The sequence below is a fragment of the Malurus melanocephalus genome, unplaced genomic scaffold (genome assembly GCF_030028575.1).
Source record: "Malurus melanocephalus ecotype Western Australia unplaced genomic scaffold, MMel_1.1 scaffold_69, whole genome shotgun sequence".
In the NCBI taxonomy this organism is placed as follows: Eukaryota; Metazoa; Chordata; class Aves; order Passeriformes; family Maluridae; genus Malurus; species Malurus melanocephalus.
In genome coordinates, this window is record NW_026623301.1 from 755639 (window position 1) to 781027 (window position 25389).

Consider the following 25389-nt stretch of genomic DNA (forward strand, 5'->3'; position numbering starts at 1 on the left):
CTTATTTTATTTCTTTAATCAGACAATGGCATGCCACTATGAAGCAGAAATCAGTAACAGCAATTCCTACCTTTCCAGTTACATGGCCACTGAAACGAGCAAGAGCAAGACATGGCATCTGATGACTGCTGAACATAGATTTACTTCTCCTTTTGACATTTACATCAAAAAGACCTAAGAGTTAAATGAAAAAAAAARTTAGAAATAAAAAGTGTATTAATTCCTATTTGCATTGAATTATAATTAATGGTTTATCATTTTCAAGGGAAAAGAATTAATTAAGTGTTTAACTCAACAGTTTGACCTCTCTGATCAATAAATTCTCTCATTCGTTCAGGAAAGGGCATCTAGGGACTACTGCCTATTTTGCTGCCTTGAGGAGAAAAACCCTGAGAGGTAATGATAAGGAACAAATTTCTTTTTATCAGCACATATGTTTTAAAAAAATCCATAAAAAGAAGCTGAAAACTCCAGGATAATGAACTAGRGTCTAGCAATGAATTTAGATGATAAATAACAGGCGACGTAGGGAACATAAAGCTCTCAGGTGAGAAAAGAGAGAATTCATTTTCTCTATATCCATATTAGAGTTTTTAAAGCAAATCCTGCAGCATAGCTTATGGCTTTTAAAATTTTAAATCTGGCCAATTTTCCAAACAATTAACTCTTATAGCTAYAAAATACTGAAGAAAGGTAAAGTTRTGCCATTTTTATTGCTCCCAGGAACAGCAACAATTTTTTTAAGCAACTGATCTACCAGTCCATTATGTTGCCTATTTGTGAGATGCAGCTGTCTCTGCAGGAATCCTGTGCTGYCCTGATGCCCTCTTTGGTGTGTCCTGGAAGATTCTATCACTTCCAAAAACATCTGTGTAAGGTGAGATATCAGAAAGACTGAGCAGCTCTATCACTACCAAGGGAACAAAATATATCTGCCTAAYATGACATGCATTAGAGTTAAGTGTTAGTGATGCAGTAGGATGAAAGCTGATAAAGGTTGGAACTGGTAGACCGCCATTAAAAACAATTACAAAAATAGAATAAAACTAATTTATACATATACATACATATATACACACACCCAAAACACATATATACTCCTTATTAATGAACTCTACCTAAATTTGAACTTGKTATCTTAGATAGATCTAGTTGCAAAAGACTGTAGCTGTCCTTGTCGCGTGAGTTCTGTGAATCTAAACTGCAGATGAGAACTTTCTATTTGGTAAAGGAAAGCCAGCAACAAAACACCACATGAAAATTTGTGTGTGTGTAAACTGGGCATATAATTTCTGAATCCTTAAAGTCATTAATACCTGTATATATTTTAGGTAAGGAAAATGCTTAGTACAATTAACTATTCTTATCCACTTTAGGAATYTATATTAAAGTCCTCCTTTCTTGTATCTTTTAGACATTCATCCCACATGGAAAATACTTTACCATATTTGTTYTTCTTGTCACCAAGAGCATCAGCTCTGCTATCTGGGTAGAGGCAAATGAAGCCACGGGTCAGCCTGTTGTAAAATTKAAGTGTAATGCCTTTCTGAAATGTCCACTTTTCTGCAGCCCACTAGTTTTGTAAACAGAAAAGAGTTRTGAGAAGATGATGCACAGGAATTTTTCATACAAAGCATTTGGCTGACCTGGTTTCATTCAAAGTATAACTTGAATGGTTTAAATTAAAATAAAAAGGTATGTTATTACAGTTTCTTCTCTCTTGAGTTCCAGCTCTTATCCTGTGCAAGAAAAAAACCCCAATGTGATTAATTCATAGAGTTTCTTCATTCCTTTTGAGATGGTTCTCCTCCCCACCAATTTTCACTTATTTCTCAGAAACGTGCTGCCATTTGTCACAGACAGTTCTCTAGCAATATTGCATCATTCTGTCCTTGGTCCAGCCATCTAAGAACCAGAACCTGTTTCAGTAATAATCTTGACTGGCAACTTCCAAAATATGTATTGCACATGATACTTGCTGTCCTATGCATTAAAATCTCAAGGCTGACAAACAGGAATTMAAAAATTCAGCTTTTTCAGTGAATTCTCAGTGAAAAGAGATTAACATTGGCAAKAAATTATTTTTCTTTCTTGTTCTTGGTGAAACATAAATAAATGTTTTCCTGGAYTGAGGTACAAGGACCTAACCTAATTATTGCAAATCAGAGAACTCATATTCATCCCAGATCAATAATGAATTGTGCAGTAGTCATGATGTTTGTTCTTCCTGTCTGCAAGAAGGAAGATGCAGYAAGATGCAAATTGTTTCATGTCCTGAAAATCCTATACAGGAAGCAAATCCTACACTGGCAACATTTCACCATGTCTGAACTACAATTTTACARTGCTTCTGTACACATTTACTTATGTAAGTTAAGTCCAACTCCATTTGAGTCAAAAACATTCAYACAGAGCAACACAGCAAGAACGACATCAGGCTCTAACAATAACTAGCACATACCCTGTATTTTTCTGCCTGAAATGGATTTGAACTCTCCCTAAATTATGTATGAAGCCAGCATTATAGATCTCTTCATAGCACTTCATCTCATCTAGAATACAGCCTCAAAATTAGGTCAGGCAAGGATGAGGTGCTGTATCTGATAGGCAGAAAGCCCTTACTCACACATAAATCAGATTCAGTGTGCTCATCGCTCACTCTGAGCTGTCTCACGCAGTTATTTATTCACTCAGAGAACTGAGAGGAGGAAATAGAATTGGGGTGCCACTGGCAAGCTGCAGCTAGAYTCTTACGTGACTGGACTTTACCATTCCTAATATTTGCACTGATWTTTATTGATTAAAATTTTTCCGCAAGGTGTTGAGAATTAATCAGGCATAGATAAAACTGTAAATGAGTTATAGAACTGAAGATTCAGAGCAGCAGCATCTGCAGGGCACAAGGCAGGGAAGTTAGGATTGCTTCAAATTTTGTTGCAGCTCAGCAACAGACTGCAAAACAAATGAGTAAAGGAGATGTGGTCAGGTAGCTGCATCTGTGATTGCCATTTCACAGGATCTTAGAGTGTGATCCCGAGCTCATTGAACCCCAAATTAATCTCCATACTAACTTCAGTAAACCAGGAGCAGTTTGCTAGACAGCTAGCCACTCTTCTGAAAAGCCTTGTATTGTATGAAATGGAAGAATGGATGAACCTGCTGGTGTCAGATATGAGGTGTTAGATATGGGAAATGTGAAAAAAAGGCCTATCTTAAATAGTTAAAAAGGTGCAAGAATTGTAARTCCCCAGGCATAAGTTTTTATTGCTTTTTCCTTAGCTCAAATGTACCAGAGGTTTGGGGCCAATACAACTCTTAGAGCTGTAAAAAGAATCAGACCATTTCACCTCACTTCTTAGGAAACAAATATATCCCTTTAAAGGACATTTCAGGAGAAAAACTAAGAGTAGTTTCACATTTATTAAAAATCTAACTCAAATGAGACACCACCAACTGTGACAAAACATAATCCAAATCTGTTATAAAATCCTTGATCACAACTTTGTCCAGGAACCATCCATTTCCTTAGAAGAAATAAAGAGAAATAAAGAGAAATAAAGAGAAATAAATGAGAGAATAATTGATGTATTTAATTATGTCAGACTTCCTATAGATTGCTCTCTTCTACTGGAACAGCAAAATCTGCAGCTCAACTGGCAGGGGAGAAGACAGTACCTGCTCTATCCACTCTAGAGTTCCTTTATGGGTCTGCAATCTGCTGGATCTTCCCCTGGCTACATCCCTCCCTCCTTTAACATTGTCATCATCTGAGACTTATTTGTTTTGCCAAATAAAATAGCAACAAAATTAGATAGCAGCTTATGATGGCTCAAAATAAGTTGCCATGTTTACAGTATTTAGGCTCCAGAGTCTGAAAAACAGAACTTGTGACTGCAAGCATTTTAAGCTTCACCAGTAACTGGAAGTCTAATGACAAGATAGTGTTACAAAAACCTTCAATTGCATCCTTAYAGTGCAACTGACAATGTTAATCATCTAAAATTATAACAGCTCATTTTAACTTTAGTACATGACACCATCAGTGTCTTAACATGCAAACATTCCCCCTCTTCASAGTTTTTTATAGGGATTAGTAAAAAATTACTATCAGAGAGTGTCCTTAAGATAACGGGTGAAAGTGTAGTGAAAATGAGATTTCTGACCTGATTCAAGCCCGTTGTGTCCTATAACAATCTTGTGTAAATGTCCAAGGTGCACAGCTTCAACAGCAAAGAGGTCAGTCTGTAATYAACCAACCAACAAAACTTCAGAAAAGTCTAAAAAGCAAAACATTCTTCAGCCATGAACTTCTGAAGACCCATAAACCCTTACAGCTTTTGTCAGTTTGAAAATTGTTTTTTTTTGTCAATTTGAAATATTAGCTAATGATAAAGTGAAAGCAAAGCAGGTTTCCTGAAACAGAAGTAAGCCTGATCACCTTGTTAATGGGAGTAGTCACCCCTGAATGTGATCAGTCAGAAAAGAAAAACGTGTTGAAAGCTTCAATGGCTAAACAATTACAAATTACAGCAGATTTCAACATTATAAATGCAGATATAAAAYGTAGTTTCATTTCCTCTTTGATTACTAAATCAAATCTTTAGAAGAATGAAAACCAAAAGTACACAGCTTACCTATTTTATAAATGAAAATTCTCACTTCCAAAAGCTGGTATAACTTCAGAAAGTATTTGGGGCTTAATCAGGGGATTTTGGGGRGCCATTGGAATGCCATCATTATTTCTTTTCTATTGCACCTTTATTGGAATAACCACCCACCTGAGAGGGAAAAGCCAGCCACAGATATCAAAAAATACCATCTTTCACTTACTTGTCCTTTTAAAAATTTCTTGGATTTCTGTGACCAGATCAGCTGTATCACCTCTTTCTCCATAAATAGAAATAAAGACATCATCCTCAGTTCCAGCGTTCCACAGGGTCCCCTGTTGTCACATGCACTTCATTGGCAGCCACTGGCAATGAAAGATGACAACTTTTCATATCACAGGCACTATTATAGTTGCAATAACATCTAGCTGGCTGTAAAGTGCTAATATATCTGCATCAAGGACAGGGTATAAAACCTTAAAAATTCTATTCAATTAAATAATACACAAATTTGCTTTTATGTTTTTTTATGGTTGTTGCATTTATGATTGTGTCCCAGGCTGTCATTTGTGGGGAATGCAAACAGAAGTTAATTTTAAATGCCAAGTAGCATATCTTGGTCCTACAGCATAATTTGAAATCATCATAAACTGAAAAGTAAATAACATAAATCCAAGATTAGTGTCACCACAAGCAGTTACATCAAAAYTATAAAAGAACAATGGGAACCATTAATATTTTGAATGCATAGTTAACCAAACAAGCTAAAATCTAGAAACATAATTTTAGTTTTCTAGGACCTCAAAACTCAGAAAACTGCATTGTTTTGTTATTTTAGCAATTCTTGCTATAGGGCAGAACCATAGAATGATTTAGTTTAGGAGACACCTCTAGGAGAAGACCATCTGATCCAACTCACCTGCCATGATCATGGACTTCTTCAATTACATCAGGCTGTTCAGAGCCATGTCCACCCTGACCTTTAATGTTTCCAGGGATAAATAACCTCTCTGTATTCCATATGAAAATTCTTTAAAGGACATAAATTTAGGATAAATGGGGAAAATGGATAATGCAAGTAAAACTAAATTTGAGTCAAAATCTAAAGAAAATKAAGTAATGACTATGATACATAAAAATATCTACCAATATAAAACTGTGGTCCTTAAAATGCAAATGTAGGAACTACATAAAATTCAGAATTAAGATAAAAACATGCAATCATAATCTTCAGTATAAACAAGGAAAAGGCAAAATTTATGCCAACATACACTAACATTATATTGTTAGACTGAGTGAGGTACAGAGAGAGTAAAAGAGAAAAAACCTCATTTTCTGGCACAGAAACTCTCCTTCCAAGTGTAGATGTCCTTGTGCTCCTCTGTCTCACAAGCAGAAATGACTTTCTGAACCACTGGGTCCGAAACAACATCAACATTATCATCATTCAATTGTCARGTTTCATTTGAGACATGTTATGAAGCTTGGCTGTAATTCTCTGAAGGAGGTTGCTTCCACATCTCACAGTTTTGATCGCCAAACACCTTCCTTTCATAAGGGCCAAAAAATTTATTCACCATCAACCCATACATGCAATTATGCTAGGTAGCTGGTCAGTGCAAGAATTTTTTCTTTTTCTGTCTTTTTGTTTTTTTTTTAATAGGTGATTATTTCTTCTTTAGTTACACAGTATTTTTTGTGTAACTAAAGAGGCTGTCTTTGGAGAATTTGTTTTSGAAAATGGTAACAATTTGGCTAAAACATTAAACAGTCTGCACAGGTTATTGTAATGTGCCCACACAGAGCGCTAGTGGAAGTTTGCTTCTGGCATGAACTAACTCATTATGAGATGAGAGCGTCTGATGTCCTCTGAAGTATTGTATCATAAACATGTTATTAATRAATCCTGGATAAAGCCTTAAAAGTGAAAACTTCAAAGTTCAAGCAATATTCATAATTTTTAACACTTCTTTTTACCTCTCATAAGCCTAGGGATCATTCCAGCTTTATAATAAGTATTTATAAAGCTTACAGTTCTTATGCTAGGAAACTGTGGTTCTCTTAATGGAATGAAGTTGTGTCTGGGGAATTTCAGACTGAACATTRGGACAAAGGCTCTTCACTGGGGTGTGGTYRGTCACTGGAACAGCCTCCCCWGGGAAGCAGTCATAGCAGAGTCCAAGAAGTGTCTGCATGATTCAGTGATATGGTTTAGGCTTAGTACAGTGAGGAGCAAGGACYTGGACTAGATGATCCTTATGGGTCCCTTCCAACCTGAGATACTCAGACATATCCAACTCAATTCTATGGTTCTTTCCTTTAGGTATTGCATGGAAAAATGTGCAGAACAGAGATTAAGAAAAGGAACTGTTTTCTTTACATCTTATTTTCTCAATAATTATAGAATGTTACATTTGTAAATGCAACATTCTGAAATTAGAAAGTGTAAGGGTTTAAGATTATTTAYCAAATTCATTCTTTCACCCATGCCTATAAATTATGAAAAATAGAATAAGTAGCCAAAACACATATATTTTTTCAGAGTAGCTATTATTTGGGCAGAAGCCAACCATATTTAACACAGAGAATMTTTTTACACTCTTTAGTTAGCAGCATGATCAGGCACTATTTTTCCCAGGGTAAACCTGTCTCAATAATGAAAATAGTTTTCATTTAGCAGCTGTTAATTCATACTGCATTTTATCCTACCCATATAATTTCATATGTCACCACCTGATCTATTTACTTGCCCAAATTTTTCTTTGCAGCACCCACATGAACAGATGCCCTGTGAATGGACCACAACAGAGAATTAATTTCTCTAGTCCAACAATTCCATGCATAGGAGCACAACAATCCTTTCTATTGCTACAATTTTATCCTTTAATAACTACCTACTTTCCATTCCCTGCAAAAAGAAAAGCAATGGTCCACTAGCTACCAACATTGTGCAACCCTGATTATTTTCAGGATATAATTAATGATTTTGTCATAAACCATGAGCAGACGGGGACAAAAGTAGGATGGTAGAGGATAGAGAATCAAACAAATGTTCCCCAGTCCTCCAGCATTATAGCAACAAAGCCTCTATGTAACACTKCTTAACAGTTTAATTCCCATGTTTTTCCTTTGAATAAAAAGGAATGATAAATCAGAGAGTGTTTCAGCCTCTTTTTATTCAGAAATTGGTTTTAAAGTGTCTCTCATCATCTCTCTTTCTCATTGAATACAGAYCCCTTCACTGTTCTGTTATCAAACTATCTTCTCTGAAGTTAAAAGCTGCATTCCCTTTTCACTGTCTCATGCAGAAATATAACACTGGCAAAGAGACACAGAGGCTGTCTTTCAATTACCAACTCAKAGATGAAACTGCCTTCTCCAAAGCCTCCTGCATGACCCCTTTTACACTGAAGCTGGTAAAAATGCACAGAAGCTCTTTTCTTCCTCCCCTGTGTGAGGGAGAAATTGTTAACTACAAAATGCAGATTGAGAGGTTGGTTGTAAGTGTGCCTTTGTGCTTTTCACGCACGAAGATTACTTGATAGTAAAAATCTTTCATTGTATCTTTATCTCAGAAACAAGGAAACTTGCTACTCAKAAGGAGCCCAAAAATTAGGAGTTTCAGAGAATCACAGAAYATTCTGAGTTGAAAGGGAYCCTCAAGGATCATTGAGTACARCTCTTAAGTGAATGGCCCATACAGGGATTGAATCCACAACCTTGGTGTTATTAGCAACATATTCTAACCAACTGAGGTTGTTGAGATCTGCATCTCAGAATATTTAAACCAGAGAACATTTGGSGAAGAGCAGAATCTGCAAATTGGGRAATTGAGAATACTCRGTATAATATGTTAATTTTCAKTAATTGACACTTATTCAAAGGGTGGGGAGGTTCTTGACTTTCATCCCAGTGCGCTTGTATGTTCCCCTACTCAAACAGTATTAATCTCCTGGCCAAAGAGAYCAAGCCTGTGAGGAAGCAGGCTGACTGCTTCTGAGGCTTCTTCATGAAGACTGTGATCACCTAAGATCAGAAATCATTGTGGTTAATGTGGGTGGACCTCTCTCTAGAGCATTTTATGAGCCATTTACAGGTGCTAGGTATATCACTGGGGGGCAAACCTCCCACTATTCTTTTCTCTTAAAACATATTTTTGAGGCACAATCATTTTTTTTTTGCTTGGCAGGTTCTTAATCTCAGAGCTCAGTCACCACAGAGAGGCATATTCATCTCTTTATTACAAGAGTAACTCTCCCATGGTATGTTTCCCCACACCCACAGGCCATTTTCTGGACTTCTGTCCCTTGATTTTTATTTGTATATATTCTCTCCCTCTAGGCTGCATGCAGAACAGCTGTCACCACTGATACCCRTTGCAATTTCAATTTTGCAAGACTGACACAAGGAACCACAAGTATGCCACCAAGCACTGCTAAACTGTTAGACATTCTGGAAAAGAGGTTCTAGAGTTTTTAGAGAACTTAGAATGGAAGTTTCTCTCATCCCATTAATATTTTTCTCTGCAGTTGATATGAGTTTTGGGGGGAAGAGAAGAGGACATGTCACTCTAGTGAAGTGCTAGCACAAGTAATAGCAGTGGTGTCATGGCTTTTCCCCCTTTAGCATAGCATCCCAATAGGATGGGAATCTGCCACAGCATTCTTGCTCCCTCACCCACCTCTCTCCCAGGACACACTGATCYTGCTCTGCCCTTGTAATTTTCTTCGAAATCTTCCAGAAAAGGACAATGCCAATTGGAGAGAAGGGAAGAACAAACACAGACTTTCCACCCTCTTTCCATTGATCAAGCAGAGGGATCAAACAAGAGCAGCATCCAGCACAGGTGACAGGGACTTGTGTGGTAGAGCAGGACAGTAAAATGGTGTAACAGTGGCAACACCCAATAATTTCCATACTRTTTGGCATCATTCACCTTTAGACTTACAATAAAATCTCTACGTGAATAAAGGATATTTTAACATTTATAGCCTCCTGAAATATTTATTCTGAAAATTTTGTTCCACACCCAGAAATTTAAAGTATTATGAAAGCCTGAGCCACTTACCAGAAAAAAAAAAAAACTGAAGCAGCAACTACAATAGTAACCCTGGAGCTATAATCCTCAGTTATTGAAAACAGAGTTTGTGATCTGACTCATGTACTGCCTTCATGGTGGTTACATGTGTGGCATGTCTTTACTATTGCCTTTATTTCAAACCAAACAAAAGTGCTGAAAATTTACCAAACAAGTAGTCCACTTAAAGATCTATGAAATTTAAAGCATTAAAGACTCTCTCATTTCTTTTCCAGTGCTTCTTAACTTTTTACCTGTATGCACAGTAACAACAGGAGAACAACACAGAAAAAGTGTTGTAGCAGCCAAAAAGTGGCAGACACCCTGAKGAAAAACAATGAACTCACCCCTGTTGACATCAGTTTGTGGTCTGACTTTGCTGATGTGATATTGTGCTTACCTGGAAGAACAGACCGACCCTGCTGTAAAACAGGAACTTCCACAGATTTTCCCCACCAGCCTGGCCCTTGGCCACCCATCAGTGTGCAGTGAAAGAGAACTGCTSCCCTGAGAAAAGATTCAGCAACTGCATCTAAATAGCACCAAGAATTCCAATTTAACTTCCTGATGACAGACCAGATGGAACAGAACACAAGACATGAGATGCTGCTGAAATCTGTGCAGGTAGAGCTCTGTGGATGACCACAAAACCATGGGTTTGGAGCATTTCTTCTCCCTGAATCCAGTTGCCCAAATCTGACTTTCCACTCAGTCATATTTGAAAGCTCAGGGCAGAGTTACTCGAGTGCAACTGAGGAACAGGTTTTTGTCAGCTCAGGGGCACTCCCACAAATTCCAGCTGTTGTTCCAGCTGGTACATCCGTGGGGCCTGGCACTAGGTGGCATGGCTTACCAAAGACAGAACTTCTCACTGGGAAGCTTGTCTACGCTCGTAGCTCTATTTCTTATATTCTTATCAGAACAGGAATTAAAGGAGCAGGTTTTGATTCTTCAGCACTGCTTCTGACATAAATAAACCATGAAAGTGCCAGCCCCAACACCAGCTGAGGCCTACATAATGCCCTATGTTATTTGCTTCTGTGCCCAGCTTCTAGCATGTTGCAGCAAAAGGACCATATGCACACCAGCTGAAGGAGGAAAGGAGGCTGAGTTATTTTGTGCTTCAAAGTATTCCTTAGTAAGCACTTCAGAGGCTGCTGTATGTTTTAATAGTCCCTGATTATGCTAATTTATACCCGTATCTACACTAGATTTTGGACTGGCAAAGAGAAGGAAAGACACTCCTACTTGTAGTTTCACACTGTGCTTTGCAGAATCTAATCTCCTTAATTTGGACATTGAACAAACTCAGAATTACTGGAAACATTTTCATCTCTCTTGCTTCTTGTCTTCTGCATCTTGTCTGAAAAACCTGGCAGATCTTGGCCTGTCAACATCTGCTGATGAAACCTGRAAGGGAAGTTTGGATTAACAAAGCAGCAGCTTCATGGATGTTTCCTGGTCTGATATCTCAATACAGATACGGACACAGAAACCATGGGACACTGATGGAGGACTAGTGTGCCTAACTACAGAAAAGCTCTTCAGTTGTTCAACACTCTCTTTTAATTTTAGTCATTCCTGATAAAAATGCAGGTTTCCCAAGGAAAAAATTATGCTAATTGTCTGTCAATTGTTTTTCTCCTGCGAAATATAGAAATTAGTGGTTGTAATTCTTTACCTCTGAACATAAAAAAACACTACTTTGTAGTGCTTGATCAGCCGAATGAATATGGTTTTTTTCCTTTTCTTTTCTTTGACTTTCTGCCCAAAGTTGCAAAGAGGGAATGACCTAACCCTGGCTGAAGAACCACTCCCTAAAATCTGTCTGACTGACTAAGATTCCATAAAGAGACAATTAAAATTTATAAATAAATAATGAATGAAAGACACTGAAGTGTTAGGGTTTTCTAAATTTTAGTGTTGATTTCAATTGATATATCCCAAGTGGAAAGAAGGAGAATAATAATTTTTCATTTTTCTCTTTACTTTTCTTTTTTTTTGTCAGACTTCCTCAGTCTCTCAATTCAAATATCTGCCCCCAAAATACAGTCCAGCTGGAAAACGAATATCTGGGCTTTATAATCAGGCAATCATCACTTGAATTGAAAGAGATATAATCCCTATAATTTTATCATGAAGTCTGTTGGAATGATCAATATTTCAGAGTAGACATGCACTGGCTAGAGGTGTGAAYTCACAGGACCTCACCTAAACTTAACTCTTCCCAGACCCCAGTCTTCTTTCTGAATCACAGTGCCACAGAAAACCAAGCATCAAATAGCCACAGTTGGAGCACTGATCAATGGATATTTGACTTCAGTGGACACTTTGCATTAGATAGGTCTAGATATACCATGAAATATCATTTTAACATTGAGTTTACTAGCAGCTTCTAAAGCTCTTCATAAACTGCAGTCTCTTAGCTGAAAGATAAGACACCCTGGCACAAAGACAGAAGGGTTTCAGGCACACATCAGATATAATTGCCACACGGAGCACATCACATCAGACATTAAGGTTACAAGTCAGATCCTTTAATTTCCAGTCCAGAGATCTATTTACTATCTTTCCCAACTGAAACTTGAAATGGAACTATCTCATTCTCTTTTCTTTATCATATTTGCTTTACCTGCATAAAGATATTTTTTACATAAGGAGGGAAAAGAACCTCTTATTGTCTTTTCTTCCTCAGAGACACAGAACAAAAAACATTTGCAATGCAGCTCTGGTGCTGTGCATAAGGACCTAGCATCACATTTCAGGAGACTGTATTCAATGACTTTCTGCATTTAAGCAAATTCTAGGCACTTTGCAGCATACAGAGACTCAGACTATAGCAGCTAAATTAAGCACACTTCCTGGCTGCCCAACCACACATTTTTAAAGAAACATAATATATTAAACTGAAAACCGCCAACCAAGACATCATAACCTACCTTTTCCACACAAAGGCATTTCTTCACAAGTAATCCCTTAAATGAAGGTGAAAGCATTTGATGAGGCTAGTATAATCCCAGGGATTTTTTTTTTAACTCATATTTTGGATCCACTGTCATAGTGACTGTTTTTGGACAGATAAAATTCTTTCTCACTTTTACCTTCTCACAGTGCCAGGCAGGGGAGTTTCCTGCATTTGTATGTCCTATGCATATTTTGTAGAGATGTCCCATGTTTCCAGTATTGACCTGCAAAAGAAACACAACTAATGRAACACAGAATATTTGTTAAAAAGAAGAGACATGCAACAGAAAATAATTTAGTACCTGTAAGGTGACACTTTTGATTAGAGGAATTAATATTCTGACATTTAAACAAGAYTTTCCAATTTATTTTACTTCAGATAATCCTTAGATGTTCGGATCTTCTAAAGGACAACACTCAGAAATCCTGTTGGCCTGCCAATCCYRTCTGAATAGCTTCAGAATGTTGCTKTAGCAGATTCCCACTGAATATTGGTCTCAATGAGAGTTTAATATAGTCTGTATGTRTGACTTAAAAGCCAAATTATCTTGAGCCTAAAAACTGTCTCAGTTTAGCATCTATAGGACTGGCCTGCCCCAAAATTATTTTTGCCTTCTGCATACCTCTGAGTTTCTCCCTGTGCCTCCAGTAATGTATGCCTTACAATTTTTTTTGAAACTAAAAAATTCAGCTTAAATGCTTCTTTTTCCAAATAATTTCAATTAAATCAACTTAAAAAGCTGTATTTGAAAGATTAGGTCTTGAGCAGGATGGATTAATAATAGTRCAGATTACAGGGTTCTGAGAGAATAACTTTGTGTGAAGGTTATTCAAACAACTACTATGAACTTTATTGTAGAAATAGAAAGCTTATCTACAAGGAACTGGAGTCACACCATCAGGGTCTTCCCTCCAAAATGGAAAATTTATTTTGTTGTAATATAGGCTTGATTTTCTGTCCTTCTGTTGTTTTCTGTAGAATTAATTTTYATGTTTTTGTTGACATTGTATAAATGGGTGTGAATGAGTTCCCTGTATCATGAACTYCCCTGAACTCCATGTTATAAATGATAAAGAGACAAAGCAGTGAGGACAGACCACAGTTATGTGCACATACAGTACACTAAAAGACCCTATCCCTTTCTATATCCTTCAGAGTAAGCTCTCCTTAATTGTATTCAGTGCTATGGATATTTGCCCAGCAAGGGAATCCTAGATCCAAACAATGGAACTGGTCTTCATATTTTACATTGTTGGTGAAATTATTTGCAATAAAGGCAACAAGAAACAGCCAACAACATCTACTGAGAAGAGGGCCTTTTAATCTGTCAGGACCTCCTTACCTGTTTTTTCCACTCTTTTCAATCTGTCTGGTTTTGATATTGCAGGTGGGGAATGACATTCTGCATCAGGGTGCTGGATTCTTCTGAGAAACTCCATAGGCTGAAGAAAGATAAGAACTGTATTTCCTGCATCCCAATTTACGTGGGTACTGTGGGAAAGAAAGGTGAGCTCTTCATCAATGCTGCCATTAAACACCTTTTCTCAGAAGGGCAGGTGCTATGGTGGAGAATGGGAGCATTGTAATAATATAATATAATATAAGATATATAATAATGGGAGCACCTCTTTGTCAWATGGCCCTATAGYAGRCAMCTATASACAACTCYTGACAATCCWATATACACAMTCAAGCTKTGCAGAWYGTGATAAAGGACCTATTCTGGCTCRTCTAAACCACCATGTTACAAGACTGATGAAGAATTTTTTTTGTATAATGGGAAGCAGAAGCTGTTTCAGATACATTTATTACAGGCATCAAATTTGTCACTATTTCAATAAAGCAACACATATTTAATGAAGTTAAAATTTTACTCCATATCCTAACTCTTCACTTCCTTGTTAATATTTTAATATTGTATCCCTGTTTCAAATTTGCAAACTAAACAAGWATCTGTTGTCGTATACTTGGTATTTTCTTCAGCATAATGTAAATTAAACAGTAGTTCTTCTTCAACAGATGATAAACACTTTGAATTAAATCAGCTTTGGATAAGTGAGTGGGAAGGGATACTAAATTTAGCTCTACGTTTAAGTCCTGTTTCTCATTTCTAGATATGTATAAAATACAAAAAGCTGCCTTTTCATCTCATAGAGTTTGAAATGTCATGCGATCTGGCAGGATGCAAGAGGGCAGCACAATGAATATATATTACTTACTGTGAAGATGTCTTCATTGMCTCTCTGAAATAATTTTCCCTTCCCTCCATCAAGAAAAATAGGACCCAAACTGCCACAATCCCCATACAATGTAATATAAACCTTTGAGCTTGTTCCTGAGGATGGCACATCACTGCTGAGGACTGACACATTCCATTTCCTAGCTATCAAAAGATAAAAAGACTCACTGAATTACTTAAACTCAAGATTCTTAAATAAAATGCATTTCAGTAATCAAAATTCTAAATAATAGCATGTCAATGAATACAGAAATATGCATTTCACTAAATTACAGCAGGCAAATATTGAGTTTGCTATATTAGGTATGTCAAGAAATGTCAGGTTGCATTCATATCTTTTAYTCTACATTTCCTACATGACCAAGTCAAATTTGCATGAACATAGATCACCTTTCAAACACAGTTTTGAAATATTGTATTAAATTGTATTAAATATGGGGTTCTGTTTACTTAGGGTCTATCAGCTCTGCTCAATGCAGTGCTATGTAATGACAGCCTTGACACTCATCACTTTAAATATAAGGGACTCTGAAAGCAAATTAGCTCTGCTGGAAAAGAACTGTTTATGAAAGGATCTGTATCTCTGCAAAGGTGTGATTAGCTACACAGATGGAACAGCTTGTTTAGAAGCTGCTGAACTTTTACCAGCACAGGAAGGGCTTTGATCTGCTGGAGAAAGTCCAGAGGGGGCCAGCAAGATGATCAGAGGGATGAAGCATCTCTCCTCAGAGGAACGGCTGAGAGAATCAGGTTTACTCAGCCTGGAAAAGAGAAGGCTTCTGGGTGGCGTTCCAGTGAAGGAAGCTTACAGGAAAGATGGAGAGAGACTATTTACAAGGGCATATAGTGACATGACAAGGGAGAATGGTTCAAACAGAAAGAGGACAGGTTTAGATTATCTATTAGGGAAAAAAAATTTATTGGGAGTGTGGTGAGGCACTGGAACAGGTGGACCAGGGAAGCTGTGAATGCCCCATCTCTGGAAGTGCTCAAGGCCTGGCTGGATGGAGCTCTGAGTAAACTGGTCAAGTGAAAGCTGTCCCCGACAATGGCAGGGGGTTGGAACTAGATGGGTCATGATGTCCCTTCCAACACAAACCATTCATTCAATGGAAGCTAAGTACCAATGGAAAGGAATTAAGGGAAATGATATCACTGAGGATATGAACAAGTTAAATTTTATCAATTCCAGAATTGTAATGGCTTGAACGTATTAAACTGAACAAATAAGTAAAAAACAATAACTGTGAGATATGAGGAGAAGTAACTTACAGAAACAAATTTTCCATCAACAGAGCAGTGTGAACCTCCTCAAAAGTTGCTGCAATCTTCTTTCTCCATAGMTGAAATTAGCTGATGATTGAATTYCTTGTTTTGCTTGGCTCRTGTGTGTGCCTTTTGCTTTACCTATTAAACTGTCTTTATTTCAACCYAAGAGTTTTCTCTTTTACTCTCCCCAGTMYTGCTGGTGGGGAAGCAAGCAAGCAGCTGAGTGGGGCTCAGTTCTGGTTGAGGTTAATCCATGGCATAAAGAAAGAAAACTGCATCAAATATTCCCATGACTCATGATAACAGCAGATTAACATTGCTATTAATGATATTTTTTTGCAACTAGAACTATAAAAATCGAGTTACTTGTTTAATAGTGATACATTGAACAATTAAATTATCTTCCTTTCCTCTGATATCCTTAGAATTAAGGGAAATATGCCTTATGCATTTCAGAGGCTAAAACCATGACGATTGGAGGAAATGGGGAAAAGAAAAAGCTGAGAGAATGTCTGATTTTATTGATAGATACCAAGGAGGAAAAAGTAAATTAAAGTGATGGCATTGGGACCCACTCATATAAAGTAGGCAGAGGATGGAAACTAGAAAACATTTAAGACAGATATCAGAAGAAGGAAGGACTCAAGCTCTAGAACATCTGTCTGGTGACTGTGATGACTACAGAGACAAAGRCTTAAAATTAGATTTAGCAATTAAATTAYTTGAATTAAATTAATTGAATTACTTACCTAATTGTGTAGTTTCCTTCTAGCAAGCGGCTAAACTAGATAAATTGAGACTTCCTGATTTATATGTTATGTTAGCTGTCTTTTTTTTAATAATGACAAGAAAAAACTGAAATCCTTCCACAAGTGTGGCATACTCTACATAAATGCCTTGAACACTTGCTGAATTATTTTCAATCCTAGTAAAGTAGCTCACATTACTCCTCATGGTGGCTTTGCCCCTGTCAATCAGTATGTTGTTCTAATCACCAGAATTGTGAGGTTCTCTCTTCAGCTTTCACCAATCTTACCTAATGAAAGCAATTTTCTTTTATCTGAATATCTCAGACATTTAATATTCTCTGTCTTTTTTTCAAGCTGCACCAGGTAGGGTTTAGATCAGATTTCAGATTGGATGTTGGGAAAAATTTCTTCACTGAAAGGGCTGTCAAGCATTGGAAGAGGCTGTCCATGGAAGGAGTTGAGTCACCTTCCCTGGAGGTATTTAAAATATGTGCAGATATTGTATCTGGGGCCCTGGCTGAATGAAGGACTTTGCAATGCTGGGTTAATGGCTGGACTCAGAGGACCTAAGTGATTCCATGAATCTCTGATCTTCCCTGTACCATTAAGGAATATACAAACCCTATGTCAGTATGGCACATCYCACTGTCAGCCTTCTGTCCTACTCTGAGGTGACCATTTTATTCCTTCTCTTTCAGTTAACATACAGAAATCAGAACCAAGTCTTTCTGTTAATATCCATTTCACCACTTGCTGTGGTCTCTGCTAATTGTAACCTAAGGGAGTACCTCACATTTCATGTTTTGAGTGCTTAGTTTGCTCAGTAACTCTCTGTAACTCAGTAATAAGCATCTGATTAAAGGTTCCTGAACCTTGATCTGGAAAAGTTAAGRTGCTGTGAATCCACCAGAAAGACTGTGAGTGATGGAGACTTAAATAGCTGTTAATTTTCCTGTCTAACACTTAGACATTATTTACAGCACAGAAGCTTGGTACACAGAATATTATAGGACATTCAGATGGATTCTGCACTTTCCAAACATTGGTTTAATTCTGTATTGASATGTAAAGGGATGAAAAAATACCACTGAGATTCTTCACTTGGAGAGGGTCTAAAACATGGAAGAGGACAGCAAAAGAAGTGGAGATGGACARAAGAACATCAGAAACAAGGCCAACATAGAAAATAACACACAGCTATTTGGTGTGAAATATATGACACAACACATCTTGCCTCAGAGTTATAACATCAGTTTATTACATAGAATACACCGCTTCAAAAAACAGAAACATAATAGTTACTTAGGGGGAAATATATCAGCCCCTGAACTTCTAAAAGGAGCTGGAAAATGCTTCTGGGTTTCCTACCTGTGCTACAAACCCCTTTTGCTTCACATCCAACTTCTACTTCCCCTCCACGTGCCTTCTGTCCCACATGGGCACAATCAAAGCCTCTGGGCCAAGAGGAATTTGCGTCAGCCTTTTATTAGGTCCTCAATCTGGGTAATCAAAGGATCATGACCCAGGGCTTATCACAGCATGTACATTATTCTAGACACAGCCTTCAAGAGTACAGAATGGCAAATTCTCATTGTCTACCTGAAAAGTGGCACCTGCTTTTTCCAGGTATATCTCTGAATTCACTGACATTGAAGCGAGGTAYTATGCAGTATTAAGGGTTAAAACCTAGCCAAAAAATGCAGCCACTCAATATACGTTAAATATTTTTCTTACATCATTTACCCAAAATTGTAAACCATATACAAATGCTTACTACACACATACTGTATTAAAAAAATGCTGTAAATGGGTATCCAAAATAACTCTAGTAACAGATTGAAGGATCCTGGAACATATTACATGGGCCTTGGATTCTCAAAATACAATATATTTACAAAAATAAAAATAAACAACCAAAAAAMMCCCAACAAAAAACAAAACCAAAACAAAATAAAAGAACACACAAACACATAGACAATCTTTAAAGTACATAGGTTAAGTAAGAACATACAACTAAAATTTGTAGTGTATATAGAACAATTTTAAGAGTAAGTAGTGCTGCCTCAGAAGGAAATATGGCAAGAGCAGTCAGGRAGTCCATTGAAAAGCAGTTCTCTCYATCCTCAGTTTCTAAATATGACCCTTCTCTGGGCTAAAGAGGCCAACTTTATTTGGTGTCCGGATCCCCCAAATGGATGGAAAAATCTCTTCACTCACATRTTCTGCAGCTGGCCTTCAAAAACCAAAATAGCAATTTGATAATGTAAATCTATATAAAGTTAACATGATTTATGTTTCCTACTGTTATTGTATTATAGCATTTGAGTAGTAATTCCTACTTTTCATTTCAGATTCAACATATCAGTTGATTTTGTTCTGGCAAAAGCATTTCGACTGAAAGGCATTTTTCAAGCTCCTTCTCAAATGTCATGAAATATAGAAATCTTGTCTTAAAACTTCWGCAGGTATTTCAAATTTCAGTTCTCTGTTCAAAGAAGCAGCTGTCATTTCTCTGTAATTAGAAGATCGGTATATAACTACCTCTTAACAGATAATATTTCAGGGAAGAACTGTTTTCTAGTCAAGAAATCATAATCTTAGAACAAATTTTYTTCMTATGAYGGTACCCATAAAAATTTAATTAATRTTTGTATTTCAGCACTGATATACAATTGTGACTCATGTTTATCTAGGTATTTCATGGGGAGTTTTATTGGTTACACCACTCAGCAGTTTATTATGTGATTGTGATTTTTTTTTTCTGAAGATGTTTTCACAAATCTAATGTTATAGAAATTACAACTCTTCCTTATCTTTATGGTTTCCATCTTTCATTGTATAAAAGCAAACTTCTTCTTCCTTTTCTTCTYCTTCTGTAGGAAAGGCATTTTTGTTTTTCAGATTTTCAGAGGCTTTCTGTTCAATGCTGTTTAAGGAAGTGTCACATTTCAAAAATGTTTCAGAATGACAGGTTTCTGCTGGATCTGCCAACATGGGAGAAAATTTTTCTCCAACAATATAAATGAAATTTATTCTTAAGGTTTGACATATTTTTGTCTTTCCATTGGGTAGCCCAGTATTTGTGCCTCTGACAAGATCACCAGGTAGATGTCTGGGTACATTATTTTGACAATTTCTGACTTCCATTGGGTTGATATTCATATCCTCTGTAATGTGTAATTCCCCTAAATTATTTGTTTCTTTCAGAGTTGAGGATGCAAGTATTCCAAAGTTAYTAATAAAATCTAAGGTGTTGTCAGCATAAAACCTATTAAAAATATTATTGGCAATCTTATTGATAGAGTTATTCTTCAAAGTCACATTATTCTTTTTGTCTGTCAGGTCTTGACCTGACCATTCAAAACATCCTCTCTTTTTGGCCAGCAAATATAGACCCAGCTGGTTTTCAATATCAGATGCCTTTTGGTAGGCATATCCTCTCTGTTCCTCATTAATTGGTATTACTGTTACCATCAGTATTGGACAATGTTGGCCACATATAGCATGGAGTCTGTCCAGAGAATCTTCTTCGTGACGATCGCTTCTATTGACATTAYTGACAGCAGTTGGCTGAGACTCTATGGGCACAGCATTTAAAGGCTTTTCCAATGGATGCACCTTGTTATCAGGCAATCTAAATTCTACAGATGAAAAGGCTGGAAAATTGGTGTCAGCCTGTGTGGAAGSAGAACCTACCCTGGCTGATGGATTGGTCTTTTCGATGTTTTCTGCAGGAAGGATCTTACCATTGCGACTAGGTCTGCCTTTTGTATTTAACTCATCCTGAAAGGGGTCTGAATCACTATTATGAGGCATATTGAAATAACTGCAGAAATTTTCAGGGGGTTTAACCATGTCTTCAAGTTCTGAAGAAGGAATCTCATCAAGAGCGGGGTACTGATCCAGATGGCCAAAGTGAGAGTATGGAACTTCATCACTTTCCATTGATGTTGTTTCCAAATTACCATACATTCCAGTCTGTTCTGGTGGTGATCTTCTTATCAAATGATTTTCTTTCAGGAGCCATTTGCCTTTATCTATCAATATTCCTTCATCTTCACTARCTTGAATGCTAGGTTGACAAGGGTGATTTGGAGATTCCCCTAAACCATCATTAGYATAACTTGTCTCTTCTCTGTTAAGAGTAGATTGTGGTGTTGGTAAAGGAGTATTTTCTCTTCTCGATATACTGTTATCTTTGTTTACTGGATGTTCTTGKGATGGTAGTGAAGAATGTGATAATTTCTCTGCAGAATAAGACATAGGCTCTTGAGAAAAATAAATTATTTTCTCCCCCACTGCAGAGTGGAACCCTTCAGTATCTGTTTGAAATGCTTTTGACATATAAGGAAATCCTTTGTGAAAGTCAGGCTTAAATGAAGCTTCTGTCTTGCCATAGAGTCGTTCAATAGTTCTCTTTACATAGCCAGTATTATAATGTTTTTCAAGTGCTTCCTCTCCACTTTCATTGGTCAAGTCACTGGATTCCCTACGGTTRTTATCACTCTCTTCAGTATCTGGTCTGTAATCTGACAAGTCCGAAGTAGCAGGACTTTTCAAGCATTTTTTTAATTGAGAAGCGTCGGAACACATTTTATTCTCCAGTTCCTCTACTTGCAATTTCTGTTCTCCTTCGGTCATGTCACATTCATTAATTTGCTTCGAATCATAACGAAATGATAATGGAGAGACTGTAGATAACCTCTCRGAGGTTTCTTCAGATATTTCTGCATCTTCCTTGTCATCTTGTATAGAAAAATCCTCATTATTATATTCTAAAGAGGTTTCTGCATCTAGCGTAATTTGGTTTTTTGGGGTTTTGTCAGTGTCTACTGACTTTGGATCAACAGACTCATCTTCACTTTTATCAGTATTTACAGGTACATTATCCTTCTCACCTTCTAACTCAGAAGTATCCTGATCTAAAATAYAATTATTATCATTAGAAGTTATACTATGAACTGTGGAGTTAGGTTCTACTGAAGATTCTGACTCTTCATTAATGGATGACATATCAATGGGTTTACCTTGAGTTTTTTCATTCAGGCGATCAGGCATTTCTTCATTTCTTTCTGATGTCTCTATAGCTGATGGAGGGCTACAARTATTTGAATTAGTATTGGCATAGTGACCATCTAGCTGTGTTGTGGGGGCAATAATGTCTGAAGTCTCTGTTTCTTTACAAAGATCCTTCTCTGTATCAAAACATCTTTCTGATTCTCCAGTTAATTTTAGAGCTTCTTCMGAATTGACAATGTCCATTGCAACACAAGGCTCAACTGATTCTTCTTGTTCATGCAAATGTATACAATTATGAATTTCAGATATAGGCATATTCTCATGTGTGGTGTCCTGCTTTTCARGTTCCTTCCTAAAGTGTAATAACTTATTTTCTGTTGATTGTTGGAGATGTGAGACGACAGYTTTCAGCTCATCTGCTTGTTCTATAACGGCATTTTGTTTCAGACATTTTAACTGTGCAAACATTTCAGAACAGCTACAGGCATTTTTTTGCATATCATCTGTGATTGTCCCAATCAAACTCTCTCTCAGATTCAGTAACAGTAGCCAGGCTAGAAGAGCATTGGAGGAAGAGCCAAAAGCTGAAGGAGAAAGATCTGAAAAGCTGCAAGYTTTTCCTATACATCCACTGTGTTTATTCTGCAGACCAAGCAAAGTTGATTGTAGTTCATGCAGCAACATGCTGGACATGCAATTATTCTGAACATCAATTCCAAATTTCTCACTAACAATTGTACAATCAGCTTGAACAGCAACTTCAGATTTTTTTCTTTGACATAGGTTGGTAACTTGAACATCAACTTCTGCCAACTTTTTATCGTTGTCAYGTGCTTCATGAAACAAATGTAGCTCAGCGTTCTGATGAAATTCTGACTTTAGTGAATACTTGGCTTTTTCTACAATAGATGTATTTGAATGAATGAAAGACCCAGTTTGTCTCTCACTTGASTCCTTGTCTGAATCTTCTGAAATTCTCAATTTACCAATAGGTTTTAATGGGTTTTTTGTTAGATTATCTTCAAGCAGATGGTTTTTTCCACTAATATGCACATTATTTGTGATAAATCTAGTTTCTTCATCTATAGAAGCATCAGTGTTTTCTTTAGAAAAKGAACTGTCTACAGTCCCTTTTTTCTTTATAGGGGGTAAGACAGAATTTGATAAAGAGTTTTTCAGCCAAGTTTGGACATAKCTCTCACGTGAATGTTCAACCTCCTCTTGAAAACTCCCGTGGCTTAGAGCCTCTAGTGTAATGGCACCCTTTGACAAATTTATCTTATTTACACCTTTACTTAGATTTTTCTTCATTGTCTTTTGTTTCTTCTCTTTCTTTGATGACGAATGTTCCAAATTATTCTTTTCCTTTTGTTTTTCAAAGCTAAGATTGCTTGGCACTTCTGGCACTGGCTTTGAAGTCACTGATGAGTTAGGTGTTTGTTTGACAGGACTGGTTATAAGATGTGTGCCTTYTTTCTCAGCACTAAGTATATCCTGACTGTGCTCAGATACGTTGTTTGACTCCACTGTCATTAGRCCATCTTCACTCTTCACGATGCTACTTTTTTTGCCTGACGTCAATTTTAACTTGGCCAGCTTCTTGTTATTACTTCTTTTCTTTTTATTAGATGATGATGATCCATTTTGCTCCACTGAATCCTGGTGATGCAACTCATCTTCAGGATATAGGCATTTGTCTGAATTGGTTTTTACAGATTGTTCAGATCCTTTTTGCTGAGGCATTTCAGAATGTTTATCCATAGCCTCTTCTGTAGAATCCTGTGTGGTATACAATCCCTCACTTTTAATTTTCTCTGAAATTTCTTGATGGTTTTGATTTTCATATGCATCTTGCTCTATAAAGCTAGATGAATTTCTTTTCTTCTTCTTTTTCTTTTTGGTGAGGGATGATACAGATTGGCTGTCATCAATAGGTGTCATCGTCACAGATTCAGTCGTGGCACTGATTTGATTCTCACTTTCAGTAACAGTAGGAAAGACTCCATTTGTCGGATTAACTTTCTCAGTAGGAGRTTCCACCATCTTCATCTGGCTGTGTCCAGGAGAGGCTGAGTGCACTGAATCTTGAGAAACAGTTATTAAATCAGCAGCTTGGCATTTTATTTCTTCTTTTGACTGACATAATTCTGAATAGGTAATGAAAGAACTCACTGATCTTTTTATTTGTTTAATTTCACATGACTTATAGATGTGATCYGCTGTACCTGGCCTAGCTGTCTCGTAAGTTTTTGATGATGGTATGAAACCACTGATATTAGTTTTGGAGGTTGATACTAAACTACTATAAGCACCTTGTCCCACGACTGATTTCTCCAATATATTCTGTGCCAATTCATCCTCATCAGGCACTTCTAATGATTTCCTATTTGCAGTTTCTATTAACTCACTGCTTTTGTGGCTTACTTTCAAAAGCATTTTTTCTTCTTTTATRTTTTCTGAAGAAAGCTTTAATAAACCATTGTCATTCATCTCATTAAACTTTGGATTAGAGACACTTGATTTTTTTCTGCTTGAATGAGCTACCATGCAATACTCAGATGTTTTTTCTCCATTCTCTATTTCCTCACTGTAGGAAACCTGTCTTATTGTCTTCTCTTGAACCTCTTTCTCAGCCACCAAGGTGACACTTTCAACCACTGCTTTCTTTTGTCTGACACGCCTTGGCCCAGGGGTGGGAGGCCTATAAAAACGAGGCCTGGTATTTTCCTCAGGTAAATGGCTTAAGTCTAAATCTGCAGAATTGTTYTTCTCAGAGTCATTACAATCAGCAGTTTTGACATCAGACTTTGATTCTTTGTCTGACACTTCCTCATTCGATTGCTGTAATGAGTCTTCCTCTTTATTGTAGCTCTTCAAAAACGGAGCAGCTTTTGGGTTTATACAGTCTGATACATTCACATTGGATGAGCWCTCTTCCACATTCATTGCAGAAGAATTGCAAATGGACATATTTTTGTCATCAGAAAGGCCAGCACGACTGACAGTGGTTGTCCACTTAATGGTTTCTTCCTCTTTAATTTTGAATCGAACTTTCATTTCCACTGTGATGCTGCCRTCTTGATTAACGTGAACAGATTTCTCAATGTCATCTTGATACTGTGCCACAGATAAATCTTCACCGATAACTGACCGACTTCCTTCTATCCCATTTTGACTGTCAAGAACATAGGAAGAATCTGAGTTGTTATCATTTGAGTTGTTATCATTGCTGGATCCCTTATCAGAAGAAACCGAGAATATCTGAGATCTTGAGCTAGRGTCCATTTCAGCTCTCACTACCAATGAGAACATTGAAAGATCACAGATTCATTCAGGAGGTAGGAAGTAGAGCAGACAAATACCATGGATAAGGATCCAGATGAAGAGAGACAGCAAAGGAAGAGAAAAGGAGAAAGGAGAAAAGTTAGTATTAAAGATGCTAACAAAGTGTGGTTTACACACTT

At 37.1% G+C, this 25389-nt stretch overlaps 1 protein-coding gene across 1 annotated transcript in view; it reads right to left on the reverse strand.

Moving 5' to 3' along the window:
• The window catches only part of RP1 (RP1 axonemal microtubule associated), a 146249-nt gene that overhangs the window by 117617 nt on the left and 3243 nt on the right, over positions 1-25389 (reverse strand). Inside the window, exon 3 of the mRNA XM_057366650.1 lies at positions 19707-25221. Coding sequence (XP_057222633.1) covers positions 19707-25221 — 5515 coding nt within the window. The remainder of the gene's footprint in view (positions 1-19706; positions 25222-25389) is intronic.